A 13,704-nucleotide genomic window follows, 5' to 3' on the forward strand; every position below is an offset into this window, starting at 1 on the left:
TGCTTTTGGTGGGGGATAGCGGTGGATTATCGAAAAATTTTCGCAGTTCTAATACTCACAACCTGCCCTGCGTATGGCCAAAGGTCTGCAACGTCCTACAAACGAGTTTTGCCATTTTCAAAGAGAATTCATTAAAATTGATATAGATCGAAATTTCCCAATGAGTTTGGCAGCAATAGATTTTTGATCTGCATGGGGGCCCTTTTCTTATCTCATGGATTGTTTTTTTTCAATTGAGAATAGAGGCATTATACTTTTGATCTCACAGTGGATTTAAATTAGAGAAGCAGGAGGGGTGCGGCCCATCCGTTCCTCTTGTTGAAAACTGCAAATGTCTTAGTTACTAGAGACAACCCGATTTGAATAAGAAAAACAAAACCTTCGTGTTTCCAGAGATACCATTTTAAAAACAAAACCTAGGGTTGCCGTTTTTTCCCGTTCCGAGACTAGCAGTGAACATAGACTGGATCTCGATCACTGCCTTCACATTCGCAATGCAAGGCTAGCCTTTCAGGTAGAAACTTCTTCAGGGACAAGAAATTACAATTAAGCATCATTCACTTTAGAATGCTGTTAGTTGAAGCACCAGACTTTCAACCATCGGATTCTGAGGCTTGGAAATCTGAAACTAGCTTCTCCGTCCAAGCACAATTAAGTCTGCTTCTCCGGACTATACGTGAGATGTACAGGCCTGTCACGAGAAGTTTTCTCGTGTGAAAATTTTGCCTAACAGTACGCTTGACCACCTAAACATCATGGCATCTAAACAAGCAGACAGGGCATTCGAGGCACCAACAGCCACGTCCATTGACATAGAGGGCAGCGTGTTGTTGTCTCTCATTAGACACACATCGGAAAACTACCCACAGCTCTATTCCGGATCTCTTTTGGGGTTTGAGGATGACAGTGGTGCCGTTGACGTTACCCACGCGTACCCTTTCCCATATCCAGACCAATATGAGGGAGGCTCTTTGCGCTCAAGAGGTGGTGCCAAGTACCAACAAGAAATCTTGGATGCGTTGGTTTCTTTGGGCCATGGTGTCGAGTTCCAGGGCTGGTTCCAGTCCACAATCTCCGGTAACTTCATCACCTCGCAGTTGGTGGAGGCTTTGGCCCAGCAGCAACAGGTCAACAAAAACGCTTTCATCTTGATCCACAACATGGCCTCGATTGGCAAAGAGGTGGAGGTCAAGGCCTTGAGGTTATCCGAGAACTTTCTTGCCACGTACCTGAAGGGCAAGTGGAAGACCAGAGACTTGGAGAACAACAAGTTGTCTTTCTTCAATATCTTCGACGAGATCACCATCAACATCCACAACCAACATTTGGTCAACATGTACTTGGCCCAAAGCGACGAGACGTCCACGTTGGGTGAGTCCGAGAACTTGACTTTCAACTCGAACTCCAACATGACCACCCAGTTGTTGGAGAACTTGTGCAGCCAAATCGACTCCTACAACTTCGATCAAACAAACTTCAACTACTACCAGAGGCAATTACAAAAGGAGCACACCAAGATTCTCCAGTGGAAGCAGAACAGAAAGGCTGAGAACGACGAGAGAGCCAAGATCGGCGAGCCCGAGTTGGACCCTGAGGAGTGGCAAACCATTTTCAAGGGACCAAATGGTCCTTCGAGATTAAACAACACTTTGTACTCGAGATCCATCGACGAGTTTGCGGACGACATTTTGAAGCAGTGCGACGAGGAGTTGCTCAAGAGCTTTGCTATCGAAAGAAAGCTCACTGCTCAAAACTAGACTGGGGGACGAGGCCATTGATATTGTATTCATAGGTTGATTAATAATTACGTGATATATCATATGTTAATTTTTTTTTGTTTTGCTTCCCTATTATCCTATGCATATTGGTTCAACTGCGATTGCGAGTCCTCAGGAGGTTCAGTAATTCCGCGTCAGCTATAGGCCAAAGCGGTTTAGGCATAGGCCCTGGCTAGATGAACCGACCGAGGAATCCAAGAGCAGAAAACTAGTATCATTTTGGGTAAGGCTAAAAAAAGCATCGAGTCATTATTCCGAGTCATATTTCGACTGGCAGAAGCAGGTGTTCATTGAAGGAACTCCGATAGTGGATTCTGATTTGTGAGTACACACAGTACAGAAACGCCGCGCCTGCACTCTCTTGAAATGGGCAGATCTACGATCGAACTTAAAATACAATCCAGCTAACCTAGCTTCAAGTTCTTTTTTTGCATACTACGATTCATTTCAAATGGGCAAACCTAAAGTATGTACCTGAATAGCGTTTTCAGCCAAGATCTATACTAACCATCGACAGTACATTCTTTTGGTAAGACACGGCGAGTCAGAGGGCAATTGCAATAAGCTAGTCAATCGTTACACCCCTAACCACAAAATCTGCCTTACAGAACAAGGTCACAGTCAGGCCTCTCAGGCAGGTTCTGTACTCAAAGAGTTTCTCACCCAACTCGAGGAAGAGAGAGATGGCGGGGCTAACCCCAGGAGCGTTATGTTCTACACATCGCCATATTTAAGAGCACGACAGACATGCGAGAACATCATAAAGGGCATTAAGGACGTGCCAGGTGTTGACTACCGCGTCAGAGAAGAGACCAGAATGAGGGAACAGGATTTTGGAAACTTCCAAAGCACACCGGAGGAGACGGAGCAGATTTGGGAACAGAGAGCTCACTATGGCCATTTCTTCTTTAGGATACCTCACGGTGAGAGTGCTGCAGATGTCTATGATAGAATAGCGTCTTTCAACGAGTCGCTCTACCGACAGTTTCAAAATGACTCTTTCCCAAATGTGCTTGTTTTGGTCACACATGGTATCTGGGCACGGGTGTTTCTAATGAAATGGTTTAGATGGAGCTACGAAGAATTCGAGTCTCTACGAAACATACCGCACTGTCAGTTCTTGGTGATGAAGCAGGTGGCCAACAAGGCTTACAAACTAAAGACACCGTTGAGAAAATGGGACGATTTACCCGACTCGGATGTAGACGACGAGGTTGCCAAGGAGTTTACACAAGAGGTGACTTTTAACACGAAAGGAAACATGAATAACCCGGAAGACCTCGATATTGCCAGCATTTTGCGAGCTCAGAGGGACGCTATAAAAGAGAACAGAAAGAAAGATCAAGAGTTGAAGAATATTTATCGGCAGTCGATGTGCAAGTATCTGGACTGCCACAAGATAGTAGGGGACAACAGTGTTTTCAACAGCCGAGAAAACGTGCCTTTGTATCTGAAGTCCAGTGACGAAAAGTCGCTGATTGAGCTGTAGAGGTGACGCAGGAGAATCAAAACATTTGTTTACATCTATATTCGTCAAAAAATCATATAGTTTAGAATTTGCTTTTCAGTCCTTCTAAATTCCTTCAATGGAAGCAATTACTAGCCATCTATCCTCGCGTGATCGTGTGGCGCACTGTAAGCGCATAATGTCGCACAGCAAGAACGTTGTGTGCCTACGCCCAGGGGAGCAGCCTTATCCACTGCACATGACGGAGCATGTAGTGAGTTATTGATTTTGAGAACTGTGGCCTGAAAGACACAAAATTTTCATCAGCAAACAGGCCTGTACTGCAAGAGATGAATAACTTGCCTTTTCAAGTGAGGGGTCAACAAAAGAGTGCGTCATTGTTGCGTAGATCTTCCCCGGAGAAAGCCATATGCTGTGGTGCATGATTGTCCATGTATATGCATTCTTCTGGCTCGCCGCGAGCCGGTCCCCCGGTATTCCTCGGGGAAGAATCGCCCACGCATACGCCATACATGCTGGAGCAAAAAAATATATAATGCCCGCGCAGTCCTACCCCGGAGCTTGTATGCCAGCTAGTTAGGGAACATTGTCTAATTTTCCATCTTTTTCTTATCCATCACAACAAAAACAATCAACAAAAAATGGCTCGTCAATTCTTCGTCGGAGGTAACTTCAAAATGAACGGATCTAAGGAGTCCCTTTCCGCCATTGTCGACAACTTGAACAAGGCTGACTTGCCTCAAAACGTCGAGGTGGTTATTGCTCCTCCAGCCCCATACCTTTCTCTTGTTGTTGAGGCCAACAAGCAAAAAACCGTCGAGGTTTCTGCCCAGAATGTTTTCGCCAAGGCCTCTGGCGCCTATACGGGTGAAATTTCTCCTCAGCAATTGAAGGACTTGGGTGCCAACTGGACCTTGACCGGCCACTCTGAGAGAAGAACCATTATCAAGGAGTCTGACGAGTTCATTGCCGAAAAGACCAAGTTTGCTTTGGAGTCTGGAGTCAGTGTCATTTTGTGTATTGGTGAGACCTTGGAGGAGAAGAAGGCTGGTGTCACGCTTGACGTCTGTGCCAGACAATTGGATGCTGTGTCGAAGATTGTTTCCGACTGGTCCAACATCGTTCTTGCCTACGAGCCAGTCTGGGCGATCGGCACCGGTTTGGCTGCCACCCCACAGGACGCTCAGGACATTCACAAGGAGATCAGAGCTCATTTGGCCAAGACCATTGGTGCTGAACAGGCTGAGGCAGTCAGAATCTTGTACGGTGGTTCCGTCAACGGCAAGAACGCCACTGAATTCAAGGACAAGGCTGACGTCGACGGCTTCTTGGTGGGAGGTGCTTCTTTGAAGCCGGAGTTTGTCGACATCATCAAGTCTAGATTGTAAGTGTATCGCATGACTCTTTACATACGATAAATACGAGTATATTCCAATTCTAAGAAAGATGTAAGGATAGAGAGTTTTTCTGCACAATTAAGTTGCATTCCGCTTCCGACACGCCCTTGCTCTTGCTTATGTGGGCCTGTATTTTATACAACTGCTCGAAGTACTCATCCTCACGCCCGCTGAGGAAATATCGGTCGATTGGCATATCTGTCTCAAACAAGATATGATCTTCGGGGATCAACGTCGTTAACTCGCTTAGGCTTGCAACCCTGTCGCCTTCACCATTGATGAAGTTTGAAAATGAGAAATAAAGATTTCGCCTCTGTTTGGAAAATTCCTTTACCCATCTCATTGCTTGATCCGGCGACCCCGTGTAAGAATGTAGCGTGACAGATGGAATTTCGAGAAACGAGGAGTGCACTATATCGAAAAATGGACCGTGCGCTTTAACACAATGAAGAGAAACAGGCTTTTCAAGTCTGTTGGCTAGTTCAAGTTGTCGGACGAATACCGCTCTCTGGTGTTCCATCAGCACCTTTGCAGCCGTGAGCTTCACCCCGGTTTTAAAATCTTGATTACCGTAAAATCCATTACTGGGTATGCGAAAAAGCTTATCAAGGCCAATTTCACCAATTGCGTAAGCTTTTCTCATAGAATGGCATATTTGGGTCAATTCCATGATTTTCTGTATGTGGTCTTCAAGATAGATTGGATCAGGGAGTAAATCGAGCAAATCTTCGGGTAGACTGCTGAGCACCAGGCTATAATGCTCGATTTTACTGAGACTAGGATCAATAGAAAATAAGTGGGAATACCACGGATGAATTCCAAAATGAGGAACCAAAATATTGCTCTCGTCTAAATTTATCAACGCGGCAAGAAATTCTAGATCAAGGCGGTTAGTCGACATGACATTAAAGAAGCCTTCTGATGAGATCCTGCGATCCTGGTTCAATTTTTGCATCAACTGCTCTGAATCCCGGAGATGTGCATCGACACCAAGATGACAGTGGCAATCCATGTAATACATGTCGGTGAATAGTAACCGAAGAATAAGACTATAAGTTAGATTCACATGAGATGTTTTGAGGCAGTGTTTTTCATGCGCGCAGCAATCAGTGCGGGCTCGGATTGAAAATAGCCACGCGTGTTGCTGCTGCCACAAACCTTAATTACCAAGAATTGCTAGAATCATACTTGCTTGCTTCTCGAATTGGAATTGGGCGCTCTCCGGTTCTTTACTAATAATTATTATAAAGTGCCCCAAGTCTCTCATTCATTTGGAGGCATCCACCTTGGCCTGTCTTTGTGCTTGCTTCTTTCATTGCTAAATAGCCAAAGGAGAATACGAAACAGTCAAATTTTATCACAAATTGTACTTTGAAAACTTTCCAAGGACTTATAGTGCACCAGAATAAAATCAAGAAAACCTCCGATTTTCATTTTCATTGTCTCCGGTAGTGGCGGCCATATCGAAAATAACAATATACAGTGTTGAGCCTGTCCTACATAGTCACGCGGCTCAGTGCAATCGAAGAATACTAATTGCTTCTACGAGACACTGCAACACAATTAATCCAGTTGAGCACCAACCTCAAAATGACGGTCATTGTTGGATCTTTGTAAGTATTACTCGTGAGTTTTAATCCGACACCCTGCAACATTACTAACTCGTCCAGTTTTTTGCCATACACGGTCAAGTTTGAAGTAAACTCCATAAACGAGGACTTAGTCAAACCAGAGCCCGAATTAGAACACTTCAATGCTGAATCCTCTCCACCGAACTCCCTGAAATCCAATCTTCTGGAGACGGGCGATTCGATTCTCCCTTCTTTAAGTGGGGTAAACTCTTTCTCGCCTCACAATAGTAGCGGCTCGTCGCCTTTCGCTGGGAGAAAGGAACAAGACCACGGTTCAACCACAGATCTTTTCGCAAAACAGAAGAAACCTTCGTCTGGCTCTTCCTCTTCTGCAGGTACTCCTAATGATATTCAGCGGCCTCAATTGGTCCAGCCACGCTCGAGGTTTAGCACGCCGTTGGTATCCAGTTCTGTCATTGAAAAGAGAAAATCTATGGAAGGAATGCCTGGAGTAAAGTTCACTCATAGTGGCTCTTTCTCTGGCAACAGTGGCTCTGCCTCAGGGAAGAGCGGCTCGAACTCTGGAAATAGTGACTCCAATTTCGCATCTCTTGAAATTGCCGGGCCTTTGGCAAAGCTGGGAGCGGCAAAATCCCTATTGAATGTGGCACACATGAACCACAGCAGTAGCTCGATTACACCTGCTAAAGAAGATGAGTCTGATTTCTCCAAGATTTCTAAGTCCAGACCTATGTCAAACGCGCGTGAACCATTTAATTTGGCTACGGGTCTCATCGATGACGAGGACGGGGTACCTGGCAAGTTGGCTCCGTTTGGTGGATTTTCCAGAAGTGATTTAAAAGATGTTATTTTGGGAAATGAAAATATATTTCTGACTGCGCCTTGGACGGTCGTGAAGTCAGACAGAGGCAATGGTTCGCTTTTTAATGCTATCAACCTAGCTGTGGGAAAAGAGGTTATAGACCATTGTAAATGGGTTGGAGCTATGGCTCTGCCAAGCGATCTCATTCCTCAGAACGTTTTGGAAGACATAGCTGATCACTTGCGCGAAAACTATGACTGTGAATCTGTGCTGATTGATGATATGACCTTCCAGGGCCACTACAAGTCTTTTTGTAAGCAAGTTTTGTGGCCAACTCTTCATTACCAAATTCCCGATGACCCTAAATCCAAGGCATTTGAGGAGCATTCTTATCACTTCTACAAACTAGCAAATCAGCTAGTCGCTGACAGAATTGTTGAGACGTACAGAGAGGAGAAAAACCACCTTAACCCAGATAACCCTGAAAACATGATTTGGATCCATGACTACCACTTGCTTCTAGTGCCTGCCATGGTCAGAGAACAATGCCCCGAAGCAAAAATAGGATTCTTCCTCCATGTCTCATTTCCTTCCTCGGAGGTATTCAGATGTTTAGCTCAAAGGAAGCCGTTGCTAGAGGGGCTCTTGGGTGCAGACTGTATTTGTTTTCTGAATGAGGAATACGTGAGACACTTTTTGCAAACTTGCAGCAGGATTCTTCTCACAGATCTGAATGAGCTTGGGCTTATATTTCGTGGAAAGGTTACCCGAGTACAGGCCATTCCCGTGGGAGTAGACGCAACAAACTTAGAAAGTACTCTCAAATCTGAAGAAGTTTGTAACTGGAGAAAGATGATTCGTGATCGCTGGCTGACTCAATCGCTAATCGTGTCGCGCGATAAGCTAGACAAGCTCCGGGGGATCAAACAGAAACTCCTAGCCTATGAAAGATACTTGCTTAACGATCGCAAGCGCATCGAGAACACTGTGCTATTACAAATCTTCAAGGGAGAGACAAAAGACGATGACTACGAAGCTGAAGTGCTGCAAATAATATCACGCATCAATTCAATGGCAGATAATCTATCTGCGACGCAGCCCGTGATTGTACTTCACCATGATATTGACTTTGATCAGTACTTAGCCCTCCAAGCCGAGGCAGACCTATTCATTGTATCTTCAATGAGAGAGGGGCTCAATCTCACTTGCCATGAGTTCATTATCGCAACCTCACAAAAGAAAGCTTCCTTAGTTCTTTCGGAGTTTACAGGCTCCTCTCCTCTTCTCGATTGTAATGGAAAGGGGGCGTTTCTTATCAACCCTTGGGACATATCAACATTTGGCAAGACCATTGGTACTGCGTTGGAGATTTCTGACAAGGAACGAGAGGAGAGATGGCGCAATTGTCATGGAGTTGTCCTCAAACACGATTCTCTCGATTGGGCAAAGTTGTGTTTAAAGGCCATAAAAGAAGGCTGGATAAGGAACAAGGAAAAGACCTTCGCACACCACAAGCCATTTTCAAGAGAAGTCTTTCGCAACTTTCTTGATGACGCCAAACAGAAAAACTTGATTGTAATAAATGTTGATGACTTTGGTGCTGCTGCCGTGAATGGAAGCCATGGGCATAAAAGCACAATTGAATTATCAAGAATCGGCACAAATCTCGCTGAGCTTTTGAGTAACCGAAGAAACTATGTCTTTTTCGCCAGTATCATGAGGAGGTCGGAGCTTGATTTGATCTTTAAAAATGTTCCATATGTGGGGTTAATTGCTGAGTTTGGTGGATTCATCCAATTTCCTGACACAACAAGCTGGGTTTCAATTACCAATAAAGATAAGGCGGTGACTGGCATGAACCAAGTTGCACGCATGTTCCAAACTAAGTCACAAGGATTGTCGGGTTCGAAAGTTGTGATCAACGATTGTACCATTAGGCTAGCTGCACAAACTGCCATGACCCAAGACCCGAAAAGAAGCTTGGACGTCATGGGTGAATGTGTACAGATGGTCAATGACTCCTTCGGTGAAGCGGAAGGCTTGCATGCTACAATTGTTAATGATAGTGTCGTGGTGCAACAAAAAGATACATCTTTACAGGCTTTCAAGTTCCTATATTCCTTCTATACGGGCGCTTTACCGGCTATTGAATTGACCCAAAAGTTCATGATGAAAAGAGCTGAGTCTAGTGGTGATATTTTTGATGTTCTGTCCGAATCCCGTTCACCTGAGGTCCACCTCCCAAACATCGATGAGAAGATAAAGAATATATTTTATGCTGGTGGGCTCAATCCCTTGGATGAAAATATTTATGACTTCATCACTTCACTCGAGAAACAAGGATCTTTGCGTCTTGGTCTTACAGTTGCTGTTTGGGATGGAATAAAAGAAACGCGGACCTCAGCCAAATACGTCGCAACTGGTCAAAACGAACTTTTGGCCATCATATCTGATAGAAATCAGTAAAGTCAATCAACATTTAGAATTGTGGGTCTTTGTAACTAGCGCCAGCAAGTTTATTTAGTTCATCAAAAGCTCCAAAGAATTCACCAGCCTGAGCGTCAGAAACTTTGTCCATCCTATCCCAATAATAGTTTAAAAATTCATCTTCGCTGACTGTGTTTGCCCCGCTTGGTCTGCTAACGAGCCAAAGTGTCTCCTTTGATTTTTTATGGGTCTCTCTGTCATCTTCCATTCTCGCAAGGATCTGCTTTCTTGAAAGTAAATTTTCATTTATCTTTTTCAGAGGGTCTGGTCTAGAGGGACGGATAAGAAACATGTCATCCTCCGTCACCTCACCGTCTTTGAATGGCTCATGCTTCAAAAGCCTGAGTCTTTCATAATGACTTTGCTGTCTTTTTTTCAAAAGGATTTGCCAAGCCTGCAAAACAGGATCTTGATACTCCATCTTCATATCCTCCAAGGTTATTTCTGGATATGGTATGTTCATGTTTACATTTTCTAGCTCTTCATCCGTGAGCGAAGACTCAACATCATTGAATTTCAGTTCAAAATCAGAGTAATTAACATTCAACGCCTCAGAAATATTCTTTAAGTTATCATGTATGTTGAACAAATTGGCGTTACTATTGGATGGGAGCACTTTAATGAGGATCTTTGGCAACAGATTTTTAAGGTTGTGCACGTATGGGTAGTTGTAGTTCGTGTGTGCTTGTTGAGAAGCATGAAATGACTCGTGTATCAAGATGTCTATGAACTGAAAAATTGTGGACTTGGTGTTCAATTCGACCTTCTGATCTTCAAGTATGTCAATGATCGCATAGTATAGATAGTCTTCACTTTCTGCATTTTTGAGTGCATAATGGGCTGCTTTCAAAAGTGACTGAGCTTGAGGAACAAGACTTTTTAAGATCTGAACGAACTGAGAGCTCGTCTCGAAGGAATCCATGATTGCTGAGTGGATGGACGAAGAGTGTCAAGCGGTATAAAAGACATGGGCAGGGTAAAACACCCGTACACCATTAACTAATGTAGTGGAGAGCGAGTTTGGAGGTCTTTTGTTTATTCATGACTTATGGGTTATATAAAGCGGCATTTGACATTCGTCAGTTGATGAATTAATCAATGGTATGAAGTAAGTATGTTTGCACGATGTGGCATACCAACTGTAATAAACTCACGTGACCTTACACTCGCAGGTGTGTGCTATCAAGAATGACCTAAAAAGGAGAAAAGTATCGGTTCGCTCATTTCTGGTTCTCATTTTTCGTTCAAATTTTTGTGTAGCATGAATAAATCTTCTAAGTTCGAATCGAATAGCGAATGTCGTCACCTGGTTATCGTGAATCGGTGAGTACATATTACACCTGCCCGAGGCACATCCGTGCCTCCTCACAGAGACATAAAATTTTTTCGTTAGGCTGACGCTTCACGGCTTCTTTCGTTAAACGTTTCAAGATGGGTAAATCTTCTAAAGGAAAGGGCGGAAAGAACAGAAGAAAGGGAAAGAACTTTAACGGTGGTCAAAAAAGAGAATTAATCCTTAGGGAAGAAGGCCAAGAATATGCCCAAATCACCAAGATGTTAGGTAACGGAAGACTCGAAGTCAGCTGTTTCGACGGAATTAAGAGAATGGGCCACATCAGAGGTAAATTGAGAAAGAAGGTCTGGATGGGCCAAGGTGACATTATTTTGGTTTGTTTAAGAGATTTTCAAGACGACCAGTGTGATGTTGTTCACAAGTTCAACTCTGACGAGGCCAGAACTTTGAAATCTATGGGTGAGTTGCCAGAATCGGCCAAGATTAACGAGACTGACACATTCGGCGCTGACGATGACGAGGAAGTCAACTTCGAGTTCGGTGACGATGACGATGACGATGACGATGATGACGATGAGTTGGACATCGACGATATCTAAGCGCGTCCCCGCTGGCGCTCATTAATTTATATCAATGTGTTTATAATCTCTAAATGTAAAGTATACTTGGCTGCGTCCGGGTCTCCCACACTACTGACTATACGTAACTATAGCAAGCAAAGAAGTCTTTGACTTACAATTGTGACATGAGATGCAAAGATAAGTATATTACAGTAGAAACTATAAAATGTAGTAAATGAATGCAAAAAGCTTAGTTGACCAAAGCGGAGGCGGTGGCAGACTCGTACTTCCAGTTTGGTGGCAAGACAGCAACGGTTCTGTAGTATCTGGCCAATCTGTGGATTCTAGACTCGATCAAAATCAATCTGAACTTGGAGTCCTTGTCCTTTCTGTTTCTCTCCAAGTGCTTTCTGACAGAGACAGCCTTCTTGATCAAGAAGTACAAGTCCTCTGGGATCTCTGGAGCCAAACCGTTGGATTTCAAGATTCTCAAGATCTTGTTACCGGTGACAACCTTAGCTTGGGAAACACCGTGAGCATCTCTCAAGAGAACACCGATCTGAGAAGGAGTCAAACCCTTTCTGGCGTACTTGATGATGTGCTCAACAACGTCACCAGAGGTCAACTTGAACCAAGATGGAGCGTTTCTAGAGTATGGGAGAGCGGAGGAAGAAATACCTTTTCCCTGATATGTTAGTAAGCCTGCAGCGGCAAAAATTATGGCAGCCGAATTTTGGCTCAACGACATCATCCGTGGTTGGCGCGATGCGCCAGTGCCTTTCAGGGAATGAGTTCTGTGATCTGAGCCAGTGAGACGAATCTGTCTCCACACGTGAGGAGCATCACCTCTCACGTGACAAGGCCGAATGAGTATCGTTGATTGGTCTACAAATAGCGGAATCGACCAGCAAAAGAGACATGCTTTTGGCAAACATCGGTTTATTCCAGGAGACGGAAATAACACAAGTTCACCACGGAGTGGTATCATGTACCAAGAGCTTTTCTTGAGAGTCGCCCCGAAAGGTTCCCTCTACTCTTAGCAAGACCCAGACTTCCAAAGCAGCCCACCGAATCGACCCAAGTCACTATTCAACCAAACCATGCTGTTCGTTGAACAAGAAGCAAGTCACATACAGAAGAGTGCATACGACCCATGGTTGCTGATTTTTTTTTGGTTGTATTATAAAACAGGGAGAGATGAGCGGACTGACACGGCTATATATGGCTAAAAAATTTTCAAAGCGCGCGTGTGCCTCGCACGACTGCGAGCTGGGCAACGACTCGCATTAGAATATGGTCTCAGTTTTACTCAGCAGTAGCTGATCTACCTAGAGCGCGATTATAGCCTGGGTCCGCAGGCCGAGGAACTAATGGAATCTTGTCTCAATGTCTTCGAAATCCTCTTCGTCATCAATTTCGATTAATCTGAAAATTAGTAAAGTGTCGGGAAGTCTTGTGGCTATGCATGCAGACGCGTTGTGGTTTCATGGTGTTTGTGATAAATAGTATCATCATGAAAGATTATGACCGTTCGCAACATATCACCCTGGAAACACGAGGCATGGCTCTGCCACAAGAAAATGGATATACGTACTGAGATACTCCAGCTTTTTCTCTCATCAATTCTACGGCTCCCGCGTAGAGCATTTTGCTCTCTTGCCCGCACGTAGGGGGTCTCCAGTAGACCAAAACAAGAGGACTTTTCAATCTTCCATCCAGTAGTTTCATAGGATAGGAAAGCACCACATACCTGGGTGTGTTATCTGGGAGTTCTTCAATAAGATCTTCAATAGAAGTCACGGGCCCTTTGGACTCTGCCACTACCTGGTATGACTGCTTGTCAATGACGTCTGCATGTTAGTTGTTTCGTTCCAAGCTTTAGATGTGTAATCGATCACTTACATATCACTGCTTGCATGGATGTTGCTCTCGCACTAGCAAAACGAAACTTCTGAAGATCAGATAGTGTCTGGGAGCTGAATGTGTACAACGAGGGGGCCTAAGATTAGTATGCTGCTTTTTCCCTGGAGGGCATGTATTTTTTCTTTAAATCTCGATACTCATACCATGATCGTGATGCTGTTTGGAACGATAAGAAACTCTGGTAAAGGCTGTGGCCCTAGAGTGGCGGAGCGGCCCGGCGCGCGAAAGTCGTCCAGGCCCTATCCAGAGATCTTCGCAGCTATTCTGAGCTGAAGAAATGTTATCTACAAGGCGCTTTTTCAAACGCGGATATCTAACTGCGTCTGGATATATAGGAATATTTGAAAGACAAGCTCTAATCGAGTAGCACAAGATCACACTTTCTTTGTAATGTATTTAGAAC

The 13,704-nt window shown here is 44.3% G+C and overlaps 9 protein-coding genes across 9 annotated transcripts; 5 read left to right on the plus strand and 4 right to left on the minus strand.

The window, feature by feature from the left end:
- Window positions 1-488: 488 nt before the first annotated feature.
- METBIDRAFT_32203 (uncharacterized protein) lies at window positions 489-1,858 on the plus strand. Its single transcript, XM_018856005.1, has one exon. The coding sequence runs from the start codon at window positions 756-758 to the stop codon at window positions 1,755-1,757; it is 1,002 nt and encodes a 333-aa protein (XP_018712250.1). The 5' UTR covers window positions 489-755; the 3' UTR covers window positions 1,758-1,858.
- A 110-nt stretch (window positions 1,859-1,968) lies between these two features.
- Window positions 1,969-3,379, plus strand: METBIDRAFT_70710 (acid phosphatase). Its single transcript, XM_018858389.1, has 2 exons — window positions 1,969-2,244; window positions 2,296-3,379. The coding sequence occupies exons 1-2, from the start codon at window positions 2,230-2,232 to the stop codon at window positions 3,265-3,267; spliced, it is 987 nt and encodes a 328-aa protein (XP_018712251.1). The 5' UTR covers window positions 1,969-2,229; the 3' UTR covers window positions 3,268-3,379.
- A 508-nt stretch (window positions 3,380-3,887) lies between these two features.
- Window positions 3,888-4,634, plus strand: TPI1 (triose-phosphate isomerase; the record flags this gene model as incomplete). Its single annotated transcript, XM_018857335.1, has 1 exon — window positions 3,888-4,634. The coding sequence occupies one exon, from the start codon at window positions 3,888-3,890 to the stop codon at window positions 4,632-4,634; it is 747 nt and encodes a 248-aa protein (XP_018712252.1).
- A 5-nt stretch (window positions 4,635-4,639) lies between these two features.
- On the minus strand, window positions 4,640-5,719 carry METBIDRAFT_32206 (putative endodeoxyribonuclease). The gene has a single exon (XM_018856006.1). It carries the CDS (start codon window positions 5,662-5,664, stop codon window positions 4,684-4,686), a length of 981 nt encoding a protein of 326 aa, XP_018712253.1. The 5' UTR covers window positions 5,665-5,719; the 3' UTR covers window positions 4,640-4,683.
- Window positions 5,720-6,965: 1,246 nt separating this feature from the next.
- TPS3 (trehalose 6-phosphate synthase/phosphatase complex subunit) lies at window positions 6,966-9,503 on the plus strand (the record flags this gene model as incomplete). The annotated part of the gene is made up of 1 exon (XM_018858906.1): window positions 6,966-9,503. The coding sequence occupies one exon, from the start codon at window positions 6,966-6,968 to the stop codon at window positions 9,501-9,503; it is 2,538 nt and encodes an 845-aa protein (XP_018712254.1).
- On the minus strand, window positions 9,028-10,907 carry METBIDRAFT_32208 (uncharacterized protein). The gene has a single exon (XM_018856007.1). The coding sequence runs from the start codon at window positions 10,444-10,446 to the stop codon at window positions 9,517-9,519; it is 930 nt and encodes a 309-aa protein (XP_018712255.1). The 5' UTR covers window positions 10,447-10,907; the 3' UTR covers window positions 9,028-9,516.
- A 180-nt stretch (window positions 10,908-11,087) lies between these two features.
- TIF11 (Tif11p) lies at window positions 11,088-11,568 on the plus strand. The gene has a single exon (XM_018856008.1). The coding sequence runs from the start codon at window positions 11,130-11,132 to the stop codon at window positions 11,415-11,417; it is 288 nt and encodes a 95-aa protein (XP_018712256.1). The 5' UTR covers window positions 11,088-11,129; the 3' UTR covers window positions 11,418-11,568.
- A 60-nt stretch (window positions 11,569-11,628) lies between these two features.
- On the minus strand, window positions 11,629-12,533 carry RPS13 (40S ribosomal protein uS15; the record flags this gene model as incomplete). The annotated part of the gene is made up of 2 exons (XM_018858390.1): window positions 11,629-12,063; window positions 12,513-12,533. The coding sequence occupies 2 exons, from the start codon at window positions 12,531-12,533 to the stop codon at window positions 11,629-11,631; spliced, it is 456 nt and encodes a 151-aa protein (XP_018712257.1).
- A 1-nt stretch (window position 12,534) lies between these two features.
- Window positions 12,535-13,372, minus strand: METBIDRAFT_32210 (uncharacterized protein). The gene is made up of 3 exons (XM_018856009.1): window positions 13,281-13,372; window positions 12,973-13,228; window positions 12,535-12,803 (listed from the first exon to the last, which is right to left on the minus strand). Exons 1-3 carry the CDS (start codon window positions 13,294-13,296, stop codon window positions 12,746-12,748), a joined length of 330 nt encoding a protein of 109 aa, XP_018712258.1. The 5' UTR covers window positions 13,297-13,372; the 3' UTR covers window positions 12,535-12,745.
- Between the last annotated feature and the right edge of the window lie 332 nt (window positions 13,373-13,704).

This window comes from Metschnikowia bicuspidata, assembly GCF_001664035.1.
Source record: "Metschnikowia bicuspidata var. bicuspidata NRRL YB-4993 chromosome Unknown METBIscaffold_3, whole genome shotgun sequence".
Classification (NCBI taxonomy): Eukaryota; Fungi; Ascomycota; class Pichiomycetes; order Serinales; family Metschnikowiaceae; genus Metschnikowia; species Metschnikowia bicuspidata.